General features: G+C 41.9%; 1 protein-coding gene across 3 annotated transcripts in view; it reads right to left on the bottom strand.

Moving 5' to 3' along the window:
• The window catches only part of PCDH9 (protocadherin 9), a 733,344-nt gene that overhangs the window by 636,836 nt on the left and 69,539 nt on the right, over window positions 1-26,969 (bottom strand). The window contains exon 3 of one of the 3 annotated variants that reach the window (XM_069640631.1): window positions 11,991-12,746. The exons of the other annotated variants lie outside the window; for them this stretch is intronic. Within the exon in view, the coding sequence (XP_069496732.1) occupies window positions 12,681-12,746 (66 nt within the window). The 3' untranslated portion in view covers window positions 11,991-12,680. Of the gene's footprint in view, window positions 1-11,990; window positions 12,747-26,969 lie in introns of those variants that run through there. 3 annotated transcript variants of the gene reach the window in all.

The raw sequence follows: 26,969 nt of genomic DNA, 5'->3' as shown, positions 1-26,969 counted from the left end.
TCTCATCTTCAGAGGCGATCAAATCATCCCGCCCAGCGGCATCCGCAAAGTGATAATGTGCAGGGCACATTCAGGCCACCTGGGGTGCAACATGACCAGACGCAGGATACGCGACGCCTACTGGTGGCCAGGCATGGACCAGGACATAAGACAAATGGTCGAAAGGTGCCACGAGTGCACCAACAGTGACAAGCGCCTAACCGTGAGGCAAGCCCCCATGCTGCCCACCGAAGTGCCCAAAGGGGTGTGGCGAAAACTAGGTTTGGATTTCATTGGGCCCCTGGACAACATGCCCCCAGAGCACAGATATGGGATAGTCATGGTTGATTACTTCTCCAAATGGGTAGAAGCTGACTTCACGTCAGACATCACCACAAGCACAGTCATTGAAACACTCACCGCCGTATTCCAGCGGGAAGGTCTACCAGAAGAACTCGTCACAGACAACGGAGTCCAGTTAATCTCCCGAGAAATGGAGAAGTTTCTCAAGCTCAACAACATTCGACAACGGAGAGCAAGCCTGTACCACCCACAGGCCAATGGCCTGGTTGAGCGAGCAAACCGCTTCATCAAAGGGGCACTACAACTGGCTCATGCCTCGGGCTCTGACCTGTACAAGACGGTCAAGGAAGCAGTAGCGGCACACCGCCTCACCCCCAACGCCGTCACTGGCTTCTCCCCATTCCATCTGCTGAGGGGGAGAAGGGCCGCATCCTCACTGGTACCACCCTGGCTCCATCAAGTGAGGGCTGACGAAGACGTGAACATGGACGACGTAGCGTTTCGCATGCGGCGCAACAAAAGCCATGAAGGCCCAAGGGGACTTGCGTCGAGCCGCTCGACACACAGCAATTAACAGAGGTGACCTGGTGAAAATACGCCTTCCCCACAAAGACAATGAGACCGGCTCCAAGTACAGCAGTCCCATAGAAGTCATGGAGAGAGGGTCAAACCACATCTGCACCAGCGACGGAAGGAAATGGAATCTGGAGAGGGTGGCCATGTACCGCAGGAGGGAAGACGTGGAACAACCACACTGGGACACCGGAGAAGATCAAGACCGCCAAGGGACATCCGAAAACCCTCGCCGCTCAGAAAGAGGTGTCTTGGAGCCACACCAGGGCAACGAGTTCTCAAGCCCCGGCTCTCCAACTACACCCAGGGAGTCACAGCGAAGAGCAAGGGAAGAAGAACTTGAATCACCCGCATCTTCTCAAGGGCACTCCAGCAATCCTGCCCCATATACAGATCTAAGCAGAGCTCAGAGAGAGAGAAGAAAACCCAGCAAGTTTGCAGACTTTGTCATGGAATGACCATGCATCCTTTTTCCCAGCAAAGGAGGTGTGTGGGGATATCACTCGATCGCGGGAGTGTGTTCTCGCGAGATCGCACTTAACGAGATCTCGCGAGCCCACGCTCCGGGGGAAAACGTTTCTCGCTTGAGAGCTGGCAGCCCGCCAGATGAAGCGGTCGCACCACAGCGCTGCTCCTGATGAGGAACAGAGAAGGCAAGAACTTCCAGCAGCCGTACAGCCCAGCTTCTAGGGTGTAACACCACAGCCACAGGAGGTTACCTGGGGGCCCTAGAAGCTTACAGCGTGCCACCCTAGTGCACCCACTTCCCTCAGTGACTCAACTGGGGAAGTCCTGAACTTAACTGAACTGTAAGTACGTGCTTGATGAGAACTTGGACATATACCAGTCCACACCAGTTGTTATTTAATAGAGTAGATTCACTACAGCGTCCTGTCATCCTTCAAGGCCACAACAGATATGCATCAACTTTTATCATATGAAATCTGAAAAGTCAAAGGATCATAAACCGGGCTACTTTACTGAAATATTAAAATCCAGTTTTTGTTTCTCTTTCAACACTTAAAAGAGATCCCATTGACATCTTCAGGACTTATTGTGCTTCTGTGCAACTTGACTTTCTTTCAACTAAAGGCCTGATTTACAAACATGTTTTCAATGCGACTTTACCATGTTAAAACTTTTTTGTAAACCAGGCCCTACCAGTTATAAGAAGACACTACCATGAACACTGTGTATCAGCACACCGTTCATAAACAACATGTGTTTGTGCAGGTTTTGCAACAGCAGCCACCTGCTGCTTTTCTACAATCTAAACCCGATTTTATTTTTTAAATGATAGTAGTTAAATTCATTTGATATTGTGTAGTGATGTTCCATTCCGTTTATCAAACAAAGCATTAAAACCTTGGATTTGCTGAGTGTATCCGGTATATGAAAGATGAATAGCGGGCGTCCTACTCCGAAAATGAAATGCAGGCCTACCCATGCAGCAGACAGCAACAATGGAGCATACTTGGTTAATTGACTTAGCCTCGGGTCAAGAGTCAGATACTAACTCGACAAGAATTGTCAATCAGAAGGCAACATTCTGTGGGCAGATCGAATCATACAAGAAGCACATAATCTCCACTGCCCACGGAGCAAAGCCAATGTGTATGGCAATGGAACCGAATGTGACAGATATGCATACACACATATAAAAGGGAATAATACAACTTCCATCTTCTGTACCTCATGTCGATTGTTTATGTTGTTTGCAAAATAATAATTTACTCTCACCCGCACATCCTTAAAACCCCCATATTGCTTTGGTTACATTGTGATGCTTTAAATGGTGGTAAGCAGCCTGTAATTGTATTTTCAAAATCCACCATCTCCCCACACATCCTTAAAACCCATTGGTAAGAGCACAAGGAATCAACAAGTTTCACCCACATATGGAGCTATGCTTTTTAAATCACTGCAACGGTTCACGTTATCACAGAAACACAGGCATTCTACACAAAAAGTTGAATGTGATTATTGTTACTTTTGAATCTCAAGTCAATAGAATCACTCAGAGTATAATTAACATCTTCTGCAGTGAAGGATCAAACTGTAAACTTCCCACTTCATATCGGGAACGTTTTAATGAGTAGTGAACATATTTGCATGCACGCATTGACTAACATATCTCTATGCACATAATATAAAATACTTTAAATAATGAATGACCCAGTTTCTCCGGCACTGGATCTTCATAGATTCACGTACTTTGAATATTCCCCATCATAAGGCTGGGAATCCGTGCTTTTGTCCATTTCCTACTATCTAGTTAAAAGAAGAAAATATGCCTTTCTGCAGTCTGTCCACCTTGTTTAGGGCCATTTTCATCACAGCCAATGGGACACTGAGTGCTCAGCTTCAGCCCTGGAGGCCACGGTTAGATTCTTACCACACACTGTGATTAATGGAATCCTGAGGCTTCTCTGCAGTTTTTGCAGAGAAATCCTATAACAGAACAGGTATGTTTCTTCCAAATATATCTCAGTTAGGGAAGAGATCCAAACAATCCCTCTTCAAAGCCTGTGCTACTTGTGGACTTGGGAAATGCCTATACTGGCGATAGATATGAGGGCTGTATCTACTGTCTACATCCTCATCTTATTATGGAGGACTGTGACACTTGCCAGGGTTTCAGTTCTAAAACCCTTACGGTATGCACAGTCACCTAGTTATTTAGGTAAATGAGGGAAAATACTCACCTTCAGAAGCAGAGTGTGGTTATCCCTTCCTCCAGAGAAAGGATATCACAGGCCACAAGAGATCTAGGTCTGAGGAAAGATGGAAAAAATAGAACAAAAAAGGCAAAATCCATCCCTCTCACACTTTAGGACAAGCACAGGGACCAGCTATCGAAATGTTCACTGCAGTCGAAGTCTTCCTAGATGAGCAAAGGTTGTGCTTCACAGTCAAAGATGGGTACGGTCCTGTCGTCAAAACCATCAGAAAGCCTGCAAATGCCGATGTTGTCACCAACAAACGTCAGCGACAAAACCACACCAATTCTCAACTTCAAAGATGAGACGACACTTATCATCATCAATGTCCTCAACATAGATGACATGAAAGGTGGGAACAAACCTATCATTAACAACCTCCACCGTAACATTATCATCAATGACAGCATCATCGAGACATCCATTGACAAAAATCTAACATTCTCGAGACATCCATCAATGAAGCCAACAAAACCATTGCAACAATCTTGTCAATGAATAGTCCAAAATCACGGTAGCAACAGAAACACGCAGTTCAGCAGTCAACGACATAAACACTACCAATAACACACACCTGTCAGCAGAGAATATAACCATACAAGTGAACACCTCATCAGTGACCAGAAATGAAACCTCATTGACAATTTGGCTACCAGATTCACTGACAGTTACAGCAACTTCACCCAGTATGGGCTGTGTAAATTTATAACGGAGGACTGAGGTGTGTGCTACACACTCACCATTTAGCAGAGTGCCAGGGCCCAACAAACCCTCCACCGGTAATGACGGAGGACTCAGCTAAGGGCAAGTTACAACTGTCCTTAATATTCTATAACAGTCAGGGATCATACAAGAAAACAAAAGGTCCAGCAATCACCCCTCCTAGGCCTGTGTCATCGGCTTTTGTAATCAGATGTCATCATACATTTTGAGCACTCCCCAAAAACCTAAGAGCCCATTCTATTAGGTAGCTGGGGTGGTAATAGCTATAGATGGAACATATATCTGTTAGCTAAGTGATCCTTCCACGTCAGGTGGTCTCGCCTGAGACTCCCCCCAAAAAAACAATCTATTACATTGTTGCAAGGTTGCAAGACTACCATTGGCCCTTGCCCATTACCCTCCACCCTAGGATGTGTGCTCCCTGATTGGCTGGAGCAGGTATCCTCAGGCCTGGGTCCCTGCTCTGTTCTCAGCACACTATGTACCTTCTCAAGGTGATGAGAAAGACTGTGTCCCAATTGTTGCCACTGCTATAACCTGAGAGAGTGCCTGCAACTTGCAAACTTTGTTGTATAACACATGTATCATTTCTTGCCTGCTTCACTGGGAACAGCTTCTCTTCCCATCACGGCTAAATTGCAATTTTTCGGCTCGGCTACATTACATGGGTGGGGACAGCAAAACTGAGCCTTTGGTCTGCAATTAGTGAGGATTTATCCTGCTATTTTGCAGGTGGTTCTGTGCCCCTGTAGTCAGGAATGTTCCACCCGCCTTTGTCCTGGGCTGCAAGCACTGGCCCTTCGTTTCGTGCTGCAGAGTCTGCATGTTTTTGTTCCTTGTACTGAGGCATGTGGGTTCGTGCAAATTTCACTATAGTTAGTCTATATATGTACGTTGTTTTACTTTCTCTCGAAGTTAGTAGTATTCTGCCCTTCCAGGTTCCTTATATGTCCCTAAAGTTCCATATGGTTAGTTGCAATAAGCAACTACAAGCTTGTTTTGTGTGACTCTTGCTCTCTTGCGTTTCTGCATTTCTGCATTTATGCATTTGGCTAATGAAAGAAAATAAGAAAGACTTTCGACAGTATGTGCATATATCTGTCCTCTATCTATAGAACTGTGTATGCATGTTCTTTGTGTGTGCGCGTGTGTGTCAATGTGCTTTGTGCAGGGATGCAAGTTTGTTTCGAGGATAATGTTGCTATGTCATGGTGTTTCTAATGACATCAGCACAGCTGGATATTTTATCGTTAGTCAACCTGGTCTAGTGATAAGGCACCAATGTCTGCAAAGACGTCAGCTGGATATGGTTTGAACAGTTGTCTAAGAAAATATCTGCTCACATATGTAGGATTTACTGGCCCTCCTGGGTGCTGGCAAAACAGTGACTGGCATCTTTTGTTTCTCAGTCGTTGGGCTGTCATGCATTTAGGGGTCACATGGACCATTCCAGTGACCCTCTCTTCAGTTGAAAAACAAAGATGCTCTCCAGAGCATACACAAAGAGAAATTAAAATAAAGGAAGGAAGCCCATTGCCAAAGGTCATCATTTCAACTGTCATCCGAGAGACATCACGCCAGGCCAGATTCTGGAGCATCACATAGACTCAGACTGTGATGTAGCAGAAGGCCTTTCACCCAGATTTTCAGATTCAGAAGATTCCCTTATGGACATCTTCATTCACCATGGATCCCTCCAATTGCACAACAAGAGCAAGGGGTGTCACACCCTCTGCAACCACTGCCTCCATCTCTGTCTACACTACAACTACCTGTGCCAGAGAAACTTGTTCACCCACAGATGCTTCTGTCCATGCAGGTTCTTAAATTGTTGCAAATGTGCATCTCCGAGCAGAAATGATGCATCCCGCTTCTGCTCCTATAACCCTTTTGCAAGGTCAAGTGTACCCATAAGCTCTGAAGGTGAGAACCATGTTGCTGTGGTGCCTGTACAAAAGAAAGGACACACCACCACAAACCCCACTGGACAACACACCAGTCCCAGCACACCAGGAAGAAGGGGAACTTACCCATACAGAATCTGATACAGGACCAAAAGATATGGATTAATTATCAGTATCATCTCAAAACCATGACTGGGAGGACAACCCGTATCCAAAAGAGGACTTTCTTGAATACCCCTAAAGCTATCACTTTCATAGGAGGTGTGGGCATTTCTCACCATGATCACATAAGGTTGTGACACATTTGGACTACAACCAACTGAGGATAAGAAAGACTGTTTTCTGTTCAATCAAATGAATAGGCACAGGAAATCGGTAAAATGTATCCTGATACTAGACTATTTCTGGGTGGAAGCACTCCTATGGATGAAGTTCCCCTAAAAGGGTGTCTTGGAAAATAGTATATGGATGTAGAGTAGGCTCCAAAATGTATCAACAGTCAGCCCACCCCAGAATCAGTGGCGTCAGAAGCAACCGCAAACAAGGCAAATACCCAGTCGGCCAAATGCTCAGTTTCTTCAGAAAAATAGGGACTAAGGCCTTTGGTCAAACGAACCTGTCAACAGGAGCCCCCACCATGAAATCGGCTAATGACTTACCAACTACGGCATGGTAGAGAAATTTGGCACTGAATAGTGCCAATACTAGGACACCTGCCTGAAGAAAAATGAAAGTAGGTATTGTTAATCTTAAAGGAAGGTGAGGGTGCTTCCAACCACAACATCAACTTTGCAGTGCATCGCCAAGACAGAATGTAAACAAATTTCCAATTGGGAAATCCTGCGTAGGCAGTGGTGCCTTTGCTGTACAGAGCTCAGAACAGACAAACAGGTCAAAATATTAGATGAGCCATTGGGGGGCCTGCAGATCTTTGGCACATATAATCTATGAGGCATTATAATCAATTAAAGCAGACACTGGCAAGGCAAGGTCCTTGGCATCTCTGCCAGCCAGAACATTCTATTGGCCATTTACGGGTGCAACAGGAAGATCTTCATCTGGAACAAGTCATACCATCACCAAACCTATTCCTCCCAAGGGTACTGTAGAGAGTATAAGGAGTCCCACATAAACAAAGTCCATTATTCCATAATGAAGCACAGAAACTCAACTCTTTTGAGAGCCAGATCCACTAAACAACAGGCCAGAATCAGTGAAAAGAGAAAGCCCCAGAAGCACCACAGTGGCAGGGCGAATTATGCAGTTCTACAATTCTTGGCAGAAAATAACATCAGACAAATGGGTGCTATACATAGTAAAGAAGGGACATATCCTATAATTCAAAACAAGATCTCCAAACACATCACCAGCAAAACAACAGGGGATGAAACCACATCAATTACTTTGAAAAGAGGAGGAAGCCATGCTCCACAAAAGATCCATACAAAAATTCCCCAAGAGACATTGAGGGAAAGGAATGTATTCCAGATCCTACCAACTGTAAGATTGTGATTACAGAAACCAAAGCTGCTTACTACTCCACCACCATTACGGCAGCCTCTAACAGGAGCAAAGCCCTCTTTGAAGCAGTAAAGCATTGCACCAAACTCTCACACGAACCCGAGGTACCAGCAACTCAGGAAAAATGTGATGGAATCAACACACTTTTTATCGAGAAAATAGACAAAATTGAAGAGACCATCAAAACAACTGATGACAACATTACTGCCCTTAGTACCCTGGCATGCAAACTGACCATTTGGAATACATACTTGCCTCTATCCCCAGATCTCCTCAAAATGAATGCATCCGCAAAACCTACTTTTTATGCTGACAATACAAACCCGGCCTCCATCATAAAAACATAGAGGGGCCCGGCGCTCAACATGCACCGCAGCATCATTAATGTGTCCCTCACAGAAGGGTCATTCCTGGACAACCTCAAGACTTTTCTGATACAACCTCTTCTGAAAAAAACAACAGTAGATCCAGACGACCTTGCCCACTACCCACCCACTATGAACCTCCTGTTCATTGGCAAAATCGTGTAAAAAGTAGTTGTACACAACTACTCCCCAGAATCAAACAACTCCACCTGCTAAATGACAATCAGTCAGGGTTCCACCCCAAGTGAAGCATTAAGACAGCCGCCATCCAGGTGGTTGGTTATGGCCTCCAAATCATGCCTCCTCCTCCTTGGCTGCATTTGACACTGTCAACCACTGGATCCTTCTCTCCATCCTTGCCAACAGGATGGGATTCTCTGGTACTGTCATGACTTGGTTTATCTCCTACTTCTCGGGCAGAAACCAGGCCATCCAGGTGACGTTGTTGCATTCCAACTGACTCCATGTCTCCTGTAGTGTCCCAAAACAGCCATCCACCAATACGTGGTTGATAATGCGTTGTACATTGAAGTAAATAGCGTACAGGACATAATTCCCCTCTATGATTACCTAGCCATCATCTAGTCCTGGATGTCAACTTCCTACCTCAAACTAAACCCATTCAAAAGTGAATTTGTCCTCATTGGTTCACCCGCTAAAAAACAACTTGTCCAACAATGGCTCAATGATATGTACCTAGAAGGATTTCATCCACAACTCTTGGGCTCATCAAATCCTTAGGCTTCACCATTGACAGCAGCCTGTCAAGAAGGCCCAAACAACCTGTGTCCGAAGAGCTGCCCTTTGAAAAATCAAACCCTTCATCTCACTGCAGGACTTCCTGACCGTATTGCAGGCCCTTGTGGTCTCGCACATTGATGGAGGAAATGCTCTCCTGACAGGGCTCCAAGCTGCTCACTTGGCTCCTCTAAAAGCAGTCCAGCCCCCTGCATCAAGTCTTAGAACGGGTGCACAGAGGTCTGACTGAATCACCCTATCCTACGCTAACTAAATTGGCTCCTTATCCAGGCCAGGAAAGTATTCAAGACTGCATGTATCATCTACAAAGCAGTTGTGAGTTGCACACAAGTGTACCTAGTGGCTAAGCTCCACATATCTAGTGGCACACCCTCCTCACACAGCAAATTGACCAACTTGCTTGAATCATAACATTTCTGCAAACAGAGGGCTTGCAAACAATCCTTTTCTTGTTGTGCACCCACCCTCTGGAACTCTATCCCTGTGTTGGCTCGGAATGCCCCAAAATTCACCAATTTTGCAGATTTCCCAAAACATCAGTTTTTGAACAACTTCTGATCAAGGACCAATGCCAATGGACACACAGACCTCAACCCGCAGTACTGCGTAACTGTTAAAAGATGCCAAATCAAATTCTGGCTATGTGCTCACTGTACAGTGCTCTGCTGCTGTTGAGCTAGGTCCACACTTAAAATAATACAACAGAATAATAAATACTGATGGAAAATGAAGGCCCTTGACATAAGGACACTGAACAAGTTTATCAAAAAACAAATATTCAGGATGATAACCCTGCGAGAGGTTATTCAGTCGATAGAAGACCAGGATTTCCTTACATTCTGAGATCTAGAGGACACATATTTTCACCCATTAAGAAATTACATAGAAAAGATGTGTTTGTTTTTTATGGGAAAAACAATTTGGCGTACTATCCTTTGGCCTCAGATCGGTGCCCACGACCTTCACCACATCTCTAGCACAAGTGGCAGCGTGCCTCAAATTCAAGGGCCATAATGTCTATCCGTACTTGGGTAACACAAAGTTCAGACATTGACCTGACAAAGATTTGCCACCAACTATAAGAAATCTTGCATTAAGCCCCACCAAGGAATGGATTTTCCTTAAAGCTCGTTTACCACAGCACTCTCTTTCGTAAAACCATCTCAGGAAAGAATTCAGTCAATCCTGGCAATGATCCACCAATCCAAAACTGCTTCAGTAAAGACTTTCATGGCCCTTTTGGGAACGATGTTGTTCTACATTCCCCTCATCACATATTGCAGGTTTTGAATGAGGCCCATTCATCACTTGCTGTCTGACATGTGGTCATAAACCAAGGTACGCTGTGAGGACAAAATACTGATCAAAACCACTCTTCTAGGATACAAAAAGTGTTGCACAACAGAGAGCGGGTTGTCCGAGGGGCACCACTATAGCAACCATGCCATCATGAGAGATTCAATACAGATGAATCGCTTACAGGGTGAAACTCGCTCTAAGCAGTGTTGCAGTATGCACAATGTGTATATAATTGCACCATTGGCACAACATGCCCCTGCAAGTCCATCACATGCCAGGAGCGCAGAACATGATAGTGGATTAGCTCAGCAGGCAGCACAGCAATGCCACACATGGGAACTACACGAAAGGCAGGTAGCAAGGGTGTCACAAACATTGGGAAATACCACAAAATACACCTGTTTTCCACCCAACAGAACAAGCAATGTTGTGGCTTTGCCAGAAGATTTCCCCAGAATGGCTCGGTAGGGATCACATTCTCCTTTTGATGGAAAAGTATCCTCAGGAATGCATTCTTATTGATACCACTAATATTGAGGCTAATAGAAACATCAGAAGATACCAGTGTCCAATGATAACTGTAGTCCGACCATGACCCAGTCAGCCATGGTACTCTGGCCATCTGCACATGTCAGCGGACCAACTAATGTGCTTGACACCAACTGTGGACCTGTCATTCAAGAGAGAGAACTGCATATACCATCACAACCCAAAGTCTCTCAAGCACAACGTGTGGCTCCTTATTTAAGTGAATTGGGTCTAGTAGAGACCATTACCAACCAATGGTTGTCCAGGTTCTTGTTGAAAGATAGTAGAGGTCATGGAGTATTATGTGAAGATAAGTGGTATGTCCGATATTGTGGGGACTTTTTCTTTACGTTTTTGAACTAAAACAAGAATCTTAAATCTATACACAAATTGGACAAACTTCAGAAATGGAATCCTGTGATATTGAAAGCCTGACATGGAATTGTGATATTAGCACCTTTAAAAAGAAATTGAAAAGTCAAGCTTGGCCATGAGCAAGGAATGGATCAATAGTGTATTTAGCATTTCACATTCAAAGAACAAATGTCATAACACTTATACCACAATATTAAATAAAAATTACAACAATGTTATCAGAAAAATGTAATCAATAATGTAAAATTTGCTCAACTCTCTAATTAAAATCCTAAAATGTGTTTAATTGAATATGATTTATTTTTATTTTATGAATTCCATATTGGTCAAAATGATCCTGTTGCATTAAATATGATAGTGAGCATAAATCCTGGATGTCTATCACTTTCAAACCCATATATTTTACTAAACTGTGCATACAAATTATTGCTGTCAAAATCAAATTGAGCTACTGTGATGATCCAGTAACCCTCAGCATAGACTTGAGCAACATTTTACTTTATGAAATAAAAATACCTTATCAAATTGTCTAATACATAATGTGTTCCCTTAACTATGCTTGAAATCATACTTTTAAATTACCAAATGGATAGCATGGTTACTTTACCTCCGAATGCATGGACACTGCTTCAGATTCATGTTGTCAGAAAAGCAATCTTGGGCATTTTATGCTAAACTATCCTATAAAGTAATAAAAAGGTTGTGCATGTTCTGAATACTGTGTAGTTCCATGACATATTGGGTTTCTCTTTTGTGTGCAGTCAATCCAAGGATACTGCTCCAACACTATTAGAATGGCATTTGACTCATTAGTCATTTTTGGCTTCTGATGATCCTACTTGCATTTGCCCTTCATAGTTCTCCAGATGGGTACGCTGGGTTTTTATTGTCAGTAATATCATAATTTATAACATTGTAAAACAATGATACCTGATTACACAAGATTTTATAGTGCTTCAATTCTACTTTAAGTTTGTGCCAAAACGTGATCACCATTGGGGAGACCCATCAGAGGCTATCAGGAATAAAGCAGTTTGTAGATTATTTACTTTGTTATTAGCGGAAGCAAAGCCCGGACAATTCATCATTACTTTATGACTGAATTGAGGATGTTTGACCTTAACAAGTGCGATACTTCGCAAATTCACTGATCTTCATATTCATAGAAAGAATGAAATGGCAGCTGCAGGCATCTACAATATTGTCAATATATTTTTTAAGTGGGCAGCACATTTGCTTTAAGAAAATAAATGATCAAATATTTGTTCGATAAAAAAAGAAATCCAATTCATCACGAGTAAAAGAATCATCCGTAGATCCCCTTACCTTTTTCAATATGAAGTAACTTGGTCTTTGATATATTAGGGATCAGCATTAAGGTTATGGTTTTGAAACTGGAATGAAGAGGAAAGGCTGCAGGTTCTTGATGTATTTGAGAGATGATTCCTGGTTGATCAGCACTACTTTCAAAATGTCCAAAACTCCCAACAGAAAGAAAACTGTCATGACGTCATAAATTCTCACATGTATTGCATCTGGTCTTCAGTCATTAAAATCGATTCAGGTTAAAACAAAATAAAGAAGCTCATATCCTGATCGAAAAACAGCAGTCACATCACCAACTACGCCTGTCACAGCATCACGGCGTGTCGCCTAATGGGCTTCATCTTGGCTATTACAAGTGTATCACATGTCCTCTGGGTTAAAAAGAGTATCATAAATTAGATGTTTAGAAATGTCTTTTCTTGAAATACTTGTTGCAACAAATGAAATAAACATGTATTCTCATTTTATATTAATAAATAGCTCAAAAGACACTAAAAGCAATTGAGATTCATATAAACAAATTATTTTCTCAAAATTGCTGTTCGAACATTCATATAGATGTTTTACTTTAATTAAAATCACATTTAAAAGACATTTTCAGAAAAAGGCTTATTACAAGAATTCAACTTGTAATAAACTTGAAAGACAACTCAGGTCAATAACATAATAGAAGACAATATTTGGGTTAACATTTCTAGCAAGAGCCTAAACCATCAACAATTGGTGTACCTTAACAGAGGTTTATCATTTGTACCCACTAACCATACCATTTTCTTTACTGAAAGGATTTGTCTATAGAAACTCCTTTGCCAGATTAAATGACAAATGTTCGATTACTTACTTACAACTCCCTCTTTAAAGTTCTAATACCACTTTAGACTAGATGGATGTACATCTCAAAAGCACTTGTAATCCAGTATTTAACAACACTGCTCTGAACATGTTTGAATCACACGTTCTTAATCACTTAAGACATATTAATTATAACAAAATGTCTCCCAACAACATTAAGCAATTAGCAATGATTGAAAAGTTAGCGTGGGATCATACACTTGCTATGAAATCAGCTGAAAAACGGGGAGCCATTGTAGCCATGGACACAGAAGTGAACAAGTAGAACTGTTCGGCACTATTACAGGAAGTTGATACATATATATATACGTCTTGACAGTGATCCATTAAATGAGATCAGTACTATCATCAAATATGTCCTTGATCAGGCAAAATTACATGAATGTATCATGAATTCTCCAGAATCTGATTAACAAAACTCTGTTTTTTATGCCCTTTCCGGAAATACATAAGCACACTACAAAAGCTTCTTTCAGGCCAATTGTAGCTTGGACTGACAGCATCTTTGACCGTTTGGTGATATATGTTGATCGTGTCTTACAGCCAGTAGTATAACAAACCAGCATATATTTACGTGACACAACTAATTTTCTAAACTGCATAATGAGCATCTTGTTCACCATGGACGTACAGAGCTTGTATACATCGATACCGCACAATGAAGGCACTGAAGCCATAGAGTGGGCCCTTCTTCATACTGAAACATTTAAAGCCAACACACAAACACACAGTTTATCATGGTACTACTATGGATCATCTTATTAAACAACTATTTCCGCTTTTGCAGGATGTACTATGCACAAGCCTCAGACTCTTTGTTGGGATCTGCTATGGTCCCATCTTATGCCAATATTTTAATGTATCATTTTGAACCAGCAAAAGTACTGGATAACATAATGTGGTACAATAAAATAGTTATGTGGAAAGTATACATTTATGACATCTTTGGTGTCTGGGTAGGTACAACATCTGAGCTTGAACATTTCTTCCAATATCTCAAGATGATTCACCCCAGAATCAAATATACCCATGAAGTAGGCAGTCCAACATTGCATTTTCTGGATGTTGAAGTAAGTTTGGGAACAGATGAGTTTAAAACCACAATTTTCCACAAACCAACTGAAGTGGATAACGTACTCCATTATGATAACTTTCATCCACTTTCAATGATGAAACTCTTACTGTATAGTCATCTGTTATTCTTGAAGATTATAAAAGAAACAGAGACTTGATATCAGAAAAGGTTAATCTCAGCATAATATGTATATCCAGGGGATATACAGAGGAGGTTTTCAGAGAAGCACACCATAAGGCATCAGGTGTTGTTAGGCAAGAATTACTTAAACCCACTCATAAAATCAAATATGTCCCACTTTTATACATTTCTGAGTTCTCTAGACAGAGTACACAAATAGCTAGAATCATTATGAAGAATTGGAAATATCTCAATTCTGACCCAGAGTTGCAAAAACTGTTCCCTAGCATACCCATGATGGCTTACAAAATAGTTAAAACTTTAGGGCCAAACTGGTGTGTGCAGAACACCTGGTTACTGACACACAGTGAACGTAGGAAAATGCAAAAAAGGTCCATACCCCAGTCTTAACTGCAGTAACTGTAATAACATTGTTGGAGGCGGTTCTATTCAGCATCCCCATAGTGGCAAAAATATCAAATTGGGACACTTTGCACCTATGCCATCACATGTCCATGTGGTCAACTTTATGTAGGATGGACACTGAGAAAAACGTGTGAAAGATGGGTGGAACATAAATACACCAGTGGATAGGCATTTCATTAATAATGGCCATATCACCTCCCAAATTTGATTCATGATCCTTGCGGTTGTACAAACACCCATAAGAGGTGGAGATATTTCGAAGAGATTAATACAGAGAGAAATGTATTGGGTTGACTTGTTGGAAACAAGAACTCCTAAAGGCATGAACGAGGAATTTAGTTTACATTGCTATATCTAGTAAGATTACATGGTTGTTTGCCTCTTGGAGCAGGGTAAACATTATACTAAACATGTGTTACTTTCTTATGTCTCTCAATACTATGTTACATTACCTTGTAACATGTTTAATATCATGCCTGTGAAAGATATGTATAATTGTATCCAGAGATTATATCTGATAAACATTGTAACACCTATTAGTATGTTTCTTGCACATACCCTGGCAACGTGAACCATATGTAGGCTTGATATACCGCCTAAATTATTGATTTAAAGTGGTATGGTAAGTCCATAGTTTTTCATCTTTTAATTTGTATGCACGAAATGTGATGTCCCCAGAACATTAACCGTAAGTATGATAATGTAACAATGTGACATATATACTATGTTTACTCTTACCTTTATTTTTTACTTAATCTTATGCAAATATCCAATAGCTACCTGCTTGTTACCTAAGGTTTCAATCACCAGGGTTTGAGAACTTTTTTAATGTATTCATGTAATTCAAGAGTTTGTTATCTTCCTTTACAAATTTCAGTTTATGTCACTGATTCAACTTGATTGTTGTCCCTTTGTGAGACAAATGCTACTTATCAGAGTTACTGAGAGCTACAGGAATTCTACCCACCGACTAGTTTACTTCATTCTATTTATAAAAATATAGTTTAGCACTATTAGCATTATAGTTCATTTTATTCGCTCATTCTTCTCTTGTGTACCACTCTGTATTACTTTATTTTCTTTATTTATTGTTTTAATACCGTCCTTTTTCTTTTTCAAATATCTGTTGTGTGTGCTTCTATATTTACACATATATACGTCATGATCTCATGGTCTCATCACATTTTTTCACACGTTGCTTATTCATTTTGGAGTTTCATGCTACGAGAAGTTTCATTGTATATACTTGCTGCATGGAGCACCTGGATTTTCCTTTCTGGTCGGTTCTTCATTCATGGTGCATTGGCTACTAACTCCTCAAGAGTTTGGATCCCTAAATATCCCAGGATATAATCATTTTTACTAATTATTATCTTTCAGATCTGGAAGCTGTATTCTACACTTATTTACTCAATATATACCCTGGGAATACTGATTGGATTACTACACAGGTAAATTAATTATCTTATGACATTGCTATACGTTAATCATGGGCCCCTCTAGTTGTTTATTAATTATTTTATGACATTATTATACATTAATCATGGAACCCTCTGATCCTTTATTTAATTTTTTCATCATTCCCTTACATTCTCTCATCATATTTGATTTTCTAGTGTTTTATGTTACAGGTAATACATTCTGTTCTTATTTAGAACAAAGTTATCTAGCAGATCAACTTCTATAATTGTCATTGGCCATGTAATAATTTTAAGATATTATATCTCTTTGATTAATATTTTGTTTATTAAGAAAATCCCAATGGTATCAGTGTGTAACTGCTTTCTATAACTTTCATTCATGGTAAGCATTATTAGAGCAATGTTGCCCTACATTTATAAATTGTTAATTTAGAGGAATGGTGTATGTAGAGGTGCACTCTTAATTGTTTGTTCAAATTGAAAGGTTTTCAACTGATTACTGTGAAATACAAGGTATTTCAGGTGCTCCCGGTCTGATCTTGGCTACAAGATTTGATAAAGTGCAGGAAGGAGGTACCTCAAAAAGCTTGGGGGACAAGACCAGGGCACACTAAGGCAAAATAAATGTCTTAAAAATTTTATTCAGAGTCACAAATTCAAGGAATGTGAAGCTGTTTACTAAAGACAAGTAGTAAGTGCAAAGGTAAAAACAAAAGTAGTTACAATTCAGTTTATGATGTTACAAAATATTCATGCACCATTTGGAGGAAATAAGAAACTTGAAAATATCATCATAATTTGCACAACATGTGCTGACCAAACTCTTCTGGTCAGTTGTGGGTACTTCAAGGTACAAGAACATATCACAAAACATAATCAAATTCACAATTAGAAATTTAATGAGAGCAGATATCTCAATAAGGAGGAATTCTTGGCTGAAGTGAGGCTGGTATGTCTTGGCATATTGCCTCTTGTTAACTACGACACATTTTAGGCATATGTTTGCCCTTCATCAAGTAAGTGATATCTGTGATTAAGTATTTCTCCTGTGAATAGAGGTAATACTGTGTCAGTGGTACTCTTAATTATGTAAATAAATCTCTTCACTTGTGTACCTTAGCATATGTGACCTGGGCTCATATTTCACTAACCTGAGAGTTAGCCAGAAAACAGGTAAGTCTTCACTACCGGGGGGTGCGGGTCCCTTCACCATATCTGTTGACTAACGATTGGGAATATTTAGTCAGTTTGTGAAAGTTCAAGGCATGCAGTCAAAACACTGGACCAGTCGCTTGAGAAAAGCGCTGGGTCCCACATAAAGACTGCACTGTGAGGCTTTACACCTGTTTCACTGTAAGAAACTAGACTAAGACGTACTCACCCACTATTGTAGGGGGTCTGGTTTCAAACTGGATACTTAGTGTGTCACAATATCGCTGTGTAAGGCTTGTGTCCAGTGGGGCAAACAGGAGCCGTTAAAAAATTGTGTGCGACATCATGCAGAATGTACCCGGTGTAAACTGGTGAGGCGCCGCAAAACTGTGGTCGTAGCGATACTTAAAATGCCTAGATTGTACAAATTAGTGAGGCTTACCAATACCAGTACTGTAGTGTACAGCCGGGCGGGTTCATAAGGAGCCGCTGTATGTCCGCCTTGGGGCAGCGTGTCCGGTTGCTAGGCAAAGGGAGCTCTTGTGCTCTTGATAAAAATAGTTCCTGGAGCCTGATGACAAAATGCTGCAGTACGCCATCTTGTAGGTGTGTCTCTACTGGGACTTATGGTGGAATTTTCCATTCATGTTTGGTCTTGTTGGAGTGATTGAGCCTGACTGCCTCCAAATTGTTCACAACTGCCCTATAGATGGCCATATGGTGAAAACGACCACATTACCACAAATCGACACACAGTTGAGGAAGTGTAATACTTATTTTCTAGTTTGTTTAATACAAGTATGTTTTAGTTTGCCCTCTGCATTAAGATTACCTTTCACAAATGATCTTAGAGGAAGGCCTTTAGGCATTCTAATATATTGATATGCTCCAAAGGTTCTGGGCTGATAGAGTTGTCCCCCACTCAATAAAGGAGGTGCCTGTTGTCATAATCGGGGAGTGTTGAGGGTCCATAAAGGTTACATCCTGCCAAGGATTGCTGTAGTAACTCCTCAACTGGAGGTCTAACGGAGAGTGGCAAATCCACCTTTGCCACTTGATTGTCCTCTATCTAGTTACAGCAGCTGGCCAGATGAAGCACATTTTCCTCACTTTCAACATGACCTGCTTTACTGCTACAGATTAAGAAGCTAGTGTATGTCAAGCTCTCTCTTTTGTGGGGAAAATATATAGCCTGCTTATCACCATATTTATAATGAATGGAAAGTATGCTGTGGGCGGAATTCCGTTCTGATGTATTTCTGTTTGACCAGATGCCTCCTCTCAAAACAGCAAAGGAATCATAAGAAGGGGATTAAAGCAGCAACTCTTCCAATTATTGATAGGTTTGTATGCCCTGCACACCCATACAGGTTGCCACTCATGCCATACACGTGGTGAGTACCCGCATTTAGGCTATATTGCAGCAATGTGTTTTATCTGTGTTTGCCCTAAAAGGACAATTAGAGAAATGGAAACCTGTAATAATGTGTCCTTCAGGGCTCTTGTACATAGCCAGTCTGAAAGACAAAGGTCTATGATTCAGTGCAGTGCTGCTGGGCTCATACACTTTGGGGTCTGAGGAGCAGTCTCCGGGGTACTGGAGGTACTGGAGGTGGAGGCAGTGATGGCAGTGTTGTGTGTTTAGAAAGCTCCTGGAAATTACCTCTTTGATGAGGCCCTTAAAGTATCCCACCATCACTGGCAAGTATACAAGTCTCTGGAAGTGATCAGATAATCTATATTTACTTGTAGACTACATTGCTGTCACTAAAAATTGAGTCCAGGTTGACACTGTCATGGGTTACTACATTGGGTGAATCAAATTGCTCATGCCTAAGGAGGATCAGGATTATGCAAAAGAGGAGTTTGATTTCAGTATAGGTGACCAATGAACCGGCTGCATGAAAGACTCACAATTTGCCATGGCCAGAAGGGCCTTTCACCTTAAGCTGTGGCCCTTGGCAAGATTACTGAAGGTAAACAATCAGAGTACTCCTGAAGTGATAACAGGGTCGAAGATGAGCCAGCCGCCATCATCAAAATTATACCAGTATGGGCCGAGAGCATGTTGGCATGTGCCATATTGTCTCCCTGGCTGGCCTGTAAGGTAGAATTACATGAGGAGACATGGGGCCTCATTCTGACTTTGCTGGTATCCTGGTGGTAGAGCTGCCAGGATACCAGCAGATGTAGATATGATTTCTGGCACCCGGTCCAGCGCCATTGCCCCCTGAATACGGATGCCGGAGTGACGGTGTAAATCCCCATTCATGGAGTCGCATAGGACCCCTTGAGGGGATTTCCATTAACTGGCACCGACAATGCTTGTGCCAGTAACGAGGGCTTTTGTATGCCAGTAGGGTGCCTGCCTTACTACCAGCTTTGAGCTGGAGGTAACCCTGGTGCTCCACCGGCATACACGTTGTCGGCCGGTCCAGTACAGTGCTGGTATCCATAAATACTGGCACTATTTTACCAGACCGGCCGACTTAGAATGAGGGCCACTGTGCTGAACATCTTAGGCCACCATGGTCCCTCATTATACAGCCATTGGAGGCTTTGGAAAGCTGAGAATGAACTCCAGTAGAAAGGGCAGGACCCTGTAAAGCAATGGTTGTGGTGGATGACAGACTCCGGGCACAGGCATGGCACTATCCCAACCAGAGGATGCTAGTGGCTTGTATAAAGCCCCAGCTCATAGTTTAGTGGTTAGAAATTGATCCCTCCAAATGCAGATACCTCTGTGAAGGAATCACTTCTCCATGGCACCAAAGCCAAGAGGTAACTGCTTACCATCTTCCTATTTGTATGGCACAACACACCTCAGCAGTTGATAGGCATGACCTGGGAGAACATCTCCTCCAATCTCTGGAGCTGTCATCTGAACCTACAAGGAAAAGTTTCATTACAAACAGCACAGGTGTCCCATTGGTGGTCAGGGCCCAAACAATCCAAACAGAGTAAGCAAATCTCCAGAGATAAGAACTGCTCAGCCCAGAAAATATACATACAACCAAAAAAGAGAGGACAAAAAAGTAAGGAAGACTGATTAACTCCTGCAGCAGCTTCTGTATGATCCCATGTGAGAAATGGAATGATGGATATTGCTGGGACATTGTGCCAGCGTATGTGGACCATGTCCTGCATATATGTTTTGACTCCACTCCCAGATTTCTTTTAAAGATGCTGCACTGCAAAAGGCCCGGGTCCCATTTCCTTTAGATGGATTTCCAAAATCATGGTGGAAAGGGGTTGGGATTTTGTGGTTAGGCCCATCAATGGCAACAAACACACGACACCCAGCAGGTGTGCATGGTCGCAATGATTAGTTTAGTGTCAGTTGTTTAGCAAATATTTACATATATGTAAAAGCCCCTTGCATTCAACGCCTGTCTATCCTCTTTCACAAAAGTCCTGATCAGGGGATTCAGGGAGCTTGAGTGCAGGACATTCTGAATGCAAAAAACAGAGAGCGCTTTGCTCATTTTATCCATGATTCAGAAATGTTAATGAACATTGACTGTTTTCTCTGACATATCGGGGGATATCAATAATATACTCAGCAGTGTATAAACAGCAAGCACTCCTGACATATTTAGAGATAGTTGAGTAACACCAACAAATGTTTTGGTTTCTGCAATATAAATTTACTGTATCAAACAATCTTTGAATTAAGAGGTCAGGTGGATAATTATCAGTAAATCAATGAGTTCATTTGTGGAAATAGTATTTTTGCATCAACTATGGATTTGTGCAAGCCCTACACCATGCGAGTCTGAAAATCTCTGATTTATTATAAAACATATATTTGGGTATTTGGGTAATCTGAGAACGTCATTATGGCATCTGTGAATGTCTAGACTTAGACAACTTTTAATAGGATAATAGGGTGCATAATAATATTTATGCAGCTCAGAAGTATAACATCTTAAACCAGTTTCAGGCATTCAGGTTTGCCTGGTATGTGCCTTCTATTGGCATAATATCTGTCCATTCCTAGCTGGGATAAAGGATGATCTATCTTTTAGGTGTTTTAACTTTTACAATGTCCTAATTGTTCATGACACATCATACGTGGTCTGCCTCTAAAGAAAATGATATGAAATTTAGATAAAGACAGTTTACAAGACTGTATGTAATGACAACCTAAACTTTACCCAAGACAATTAAAATGAGCAGCTATAGAATGGGCAAGTAAATGAGTTGCATGTGGATAGATGGGAGCGAGTCAGTTACCTACATGCAGTATCCCCAGTTCTGCATCATTGATATCGTTTATAGATTCATATGTTTTGAATATTCCATGTCATCAGGCTGGGAATCCTGTGTTACAATTTATGTTTAATATAGTGTTGAAATTAAAGTGTAGTCACTACTGCATTGTACCTACCTTCCTTTGGTCCATTTTCCCCTCAGCCAATGGGACGTTGAGTGTTGCAGCCCTGACCCTGAGGCCATGTTCAGAATCCATCTGGCTGAAGTGCCTTAATCTGAATAATTCGAAACTTGTATGGAGAGGGTTGGAGGGTCACATGTGTATCCATGAAAGATATCAATGATGAATAACTGAAATTACAGGTAAGTAACTAACTTGTTCTACAGCAATGGATCTTTCATAGATTCACATGCCTTTAATATATTTAAAAGCAATATACATATACACATGCAAAATGATCTATAGAAGGAAAAAAGGGTAGGTCGAGTGATAGTGGCACACCTTAATGAAAAAGATGCTGCAGCAGAGCTCGTCCCATCACTGCCTCTCGTCTCAACTGCACATCTAAATAGTAGTGCTTGGTGAAGGTGTGTGGCACTTTCCAGGTAGCAGCTCAGCAGATACATTGCAGGATAACTTTTACCCACATGGCTTTGATAGCAGCCACAGATCACATGGAGTGGACTCGAGCTTTCATTGAGAGAGTTGTGTTGGCCTTCCTGTGGCAAATGGGGATCGTCAATGTGATCCATTATGCAGCACCTAGCTTAGGATGGGGTCACCCTTACAAATGGGCATGTAAATCATGAATAGGTGTGCAGTTTTCTGGAATTCTTTTGTTTTTTCAAGGAAACATTTTAAATCAGGCTTGATGTCTAGCCCCAGACTTTAACAAAGTGTTACAGAAAAAAATGTATTTGAAATTCAGAAGGTAGTTTGCATAGACATTGTTGATTGATTGGGAGGACAATGTCATCCTTAAAGAATTTTAAATGAGGTTCCGCAATGGCCAAAGCCTAATTCTTATTCGCCCAACTCGCTGCAGCGATGGCCACCAGAAATGCCAGATTCCAAGAAATGTGGCTAATGCCAGGCTTGTAAATGGGCTCAAAAAGGGTTTGCATCAGAATGGTAAAATATTGTGTTTAGACTCCCAAGTCATGGAGATATTGTGCACCAGCAGAAATGTTCAAAGCATGAACTGTTTAATAATCCTTTCATGAACTGTTTAATAATCCTTTTGGAGAAGAAGGGGTCATCTCTGGTACACGGGTATAGTGGGACATAGATGCAAGATGTACCCAAATAGACGTTTGCAACAAAACACTCTTACTAGGGGCACACGAATGGCAAGAGCCAGTGCCACTGTACAGACAAAGGTTGCAGGTTGTTTTCTCTACACCAAGTGCAAACACGCTTTCACTTGAGAGTATACGTTTTGGTTTTAGAATCCACCCTAGCTGCATGTAGTACTGTTTGCCATTCCTCAGGGATGATCAAATTCTCATATTTTAAAATGTGTGAAGCCACAGCGTTATTTTGAGTGATGCTGTGTCATTATGGTGATCTGGCCCCTGTCCCTGTAGAAGAAATCCACCATTGGAAAAGGTGAATTGGTATGCAGTGTGACAGTTCAAAGAGGTCCGTGTTGCACGGTTATCTGGGTCAAGCCATGGCTATGAGGATAAGACAGCATGGGTACTGCCTCATTAGTAGTACTGAAGGAAAAGTGTACGCAAAAATCCCTGTCCAGGGAATTGAGATACCTTCCCGCTCTGAGACTTCCTGAGGGAACCTGCTCATAAAGTAGTCTCATTTCTTGTAGCACCGTGTTGCAAACAAATGCAATTGTGTCTTTCTCCACCTCAGCAAGCCAGCTATTGCTCTTTCAAATCCTGTTTGTAGTAAACCTCCACCTCTCTACCGAGAGCATCAGCTGTGGAGTTTTGTGCACCTGACAAGTGGAAACCCATGTTGTTGTGCATGGTCCAGTTCCACAGTTGCTGTACTTCTGAGAAAACAGGGGACAGGATTATAGTTGTATTGACTGTCAGATTGCTGACTATCTTACATTTTTGCAGGGGAGAAAAGAGCACAGTGCCGATTTGACTGCTCTTAGTTCCAAAACATTGATGAAGAGGTATTATTTTGTCTGCAGGGAGGAACGACTTCTATTTCCTAGTGTTGTGGGTCTTGTAGATGAGTACACTTGCTAAGGTTGCAAACTGGCTCCCATGCTGAAGGTGTCTGAGAAGGTTGCCACGTACAGAGATAGTGCCTTCTCATCTTTCCTGGGGTAGCAACCATCTGCTTCTGAGGAACTACAGAATAGTTCACATCCTTAACCTCCAGTCTGGTATAAGTGGGATGCATGTTGACCGTCTACCGAGGAGCAATATATAGGTCCTGACTGATGCCACAGGTACAGTCTGGAAACTGCAGACCATGAAAACAATGACAGCACTCTAGACATCAAGACCGTGACATCAAGATATAGGATCAAAGGAAAATCCATAAACATCCATGCACATTTTAATTGTGTACAGTCTCTAACATGCCCTTCCTTGCATGCACCTTCATTGTCCCCTGCACCAGCCAATCATCTAGATCAGGGGTCTGAAACCTTTGACTCTCCAGATGTTTTGGACTACATCTTCCATTGTCCCTAGCAATCAATGTCAATGGAAAGTGTTCATTGGAATTGTATCCCAAAACATCTGGATAGACAAAGATTGCAGACCCCTGATCTAGATGGCAAGAGTGTTGTCTACTCCACCTAAAGTGGTCAGCCAATGGAGCCAGGCATTTTGCAAATATCATCAGAGCTGAATGCACGTCATATGGCAGGAGCGTGAAACAATAGTGCTTTTTGCTGATTAAAAACCTGAGGTAATTCCTGTTGGCCTTATGGAATGATATATGAAAGTACACATCCTGCAGCTAGAGAAATGCCAAGAAGGCTTTGTGCTGCAGGAAGTGATGACATCCTGCAGAAGCAGAATCTTGAACTTAAGTCCAGATGGGTCTCCAGCTGACATCTAGATTATTTACCAGGAAGCATCTAGAATGTACTTCCAAATTTCGTTTGGTGTTGGGAAGTTCTTTCGATGGGTCCCTTCTGTAAAAAGATGTTCACTTCTTGTTAGAGTTCCTTTCCCTGCTCCTTAGTGTTACTGACTGGTGGAATTTTTGGGAATTTTGTTTTTAATTCTATGGTGTGGCCTCTGATGTTATTTTTGACCACAGGTGTACAAGTGTGCTGTCCATCCTCCCACTGGGGTGCTGTCTGTAAGGGGACGAGATGACAGGGAGTCAGGCTTACAGCTGGAGAGGTCAACCCTCTGATTGGACCGATCATCTGTACCTCATCACTGTGCAGTTATCTTTTGCCTTCCAGTTAATCTGGTATTCCCTGAAAAAGCCCTGTATATAGTAGGGCTGGTGGTGGAAATCTCAACCTCCTTTTGCAGCAGAGGTGCATCTTCTGGTTTGTCCCTGAAAGTACCAATAGGATTATTGATGTTGCAAGGACACCAGAGTTCTAGCAGTGTCATTATCCAAAATGATGGCATTGAGGGCCTCATCTATTTGCCTTCCAAATAATGTATTGGCCTTAAACAGCATATCCAGCTGCTTTGCTTGAACATCCACGTGGGAATCCATGCACTGCTACATCCACTACAATATGTATTGTATGGTTTGATGCATTCTCCTCTTCTTTTAGAATGGCAAGCACTTTCTGCTGTTGTCATCTGAGAGGTGTTCCAGTAATGTAGCTACCCAGTACCACATCTCTCCTTGTATTTATCCATGATGCCTAAAGCATTAGCCGCCTTAACTGTTGTAGCTCCTGTGGACAAGAACACCATACCATAGGCGTCTGCCTTCATTCTCTCGTAAATCGGCACATAAAACATGGCTTAAGGATTGGTTGATTGTTGCTTCACTGCCACGAAGACCACTGATCATGCTGTAGGATGACCAGTATGATAATAAGAAGCATTCTCCAATGCCTTGAATTTTGTCTTCAGGCATCTTTTAAGGAGGAGTTCAGGGAAAAGGTGCCACATAATAAGGAGCCCCACTTCTCAGATGTGGTCTAGAATTTGGATGGGCACAATGTAATGTAGAATCTTATTCATGTAGTGAAGCAAAACAAGATTCTTTTTCATCATCTGTGAGACCAAGCCCAAAAACAACACCCACAGGCTATGGGCAGCTCCTGTCGTGTCATGCAACAAGCACTACAGTGGATTTTCCAGAGCATCTTCCTTAGGCGGTACATCTGCCTTCCAGTCTTCATCTGCCCACAAAAATACTGTTGAGGTGTCTGTGCTCTCTGTCTCTCAAGAGTCATGCTCTGAATCTGTTTGCAACAGTTCTCCCTGCTCCCGATCCACCGCAACAGGCGTGCCCTTTCTAGGTCCTCTGTTTTTTCTCTTTCCCATGTGTTCCAATGGGATCCTTCCTGATCATTCTCACTGGCTGTTTGGGTGATGGACTGTTTGGAACTGTGATGTCTTATTAGGGATGTTTCGGGCTTGCAGAGCACTTGGAGTTTCATTTGGCTATATAATTTGCTGAGGTAGCTTCGAGACCTGGTTCGCAAGTAATAGCAACTGTGTTGAAGTTGAAGGCTGATCCATAGTTTGTGGAACCAGTGATCACCCACCATGAGGCCCTGCAGGATATGGATTTGGAGTCAGTCTTCCTGAGCAGCCAGTGGCATTTAGGCTCTCATTGTGTGTTGTCCTTGTTCCCTTGTTACTAGGTCAGATATTCATTTCCATGACTGATTTGTCAGAATTAGAATGATTTGATGGAAATTGCTGTTGAGCTTCAAAGTCTGTTTCCATATGGTGCTACAGTCTCTGAAACTATGTTACTCCAAAATCTTCTTGAGGGATCAGGGCAGTTTTAATGTCCTGTTAGAGCCTTTCTGCGTCTTTCTCTCTAGGATTGGTCAGTCAGATGAGTCTTTATTTTTGATCATTGATGGTTTCATGGTTTGGATTCATCGACAAGAGAAATGTAGCTTGTTCACCCCTATGGTACTCTTTTCTCCCATTGTTGTGGCTTTTTAATGTTAATGTTAATTTTAAAGGTATTTATATAGCGCACCGTCACCAAAGGAGTTGGTCTCCAGGCACTTGGGCGGATCTACAAACAAAGAGGTAGGGTTGGGTTAGTGGGTGAAGAGGGCACAGGAAAGTGAGAAGGTGGTGTTCTGTTGGCAGCTTCAGTTTGGTTTTCACCGTGCGCTGAGCTTGGGGAGGATGGGATGAACCATGTTTCATTGATGAATACGGTATCAAGGTTGTTGTACGAGATG

The sequence above is a fragment of the Ambystoma mexicanum genome, chromosome 7q (assembly GCF_040938575.1).
Source record: "Ambystoma mexicanum isolate Mex_15411 chromosome 7q, UKY_AmexF1_1, whole genome shotgun sequence".
In the NCBI taxonomy this organism is placed as follows: domain Eukaryota; kingdom Metazoa; phylum Chordata; class Amphibia; order Caudata; family Ambystomatidae; genus Ambystoma; species Ambystoma mexicanum.
This window is presented reverse-complemented; position numbering and strand designations above follow the sequence as displayed.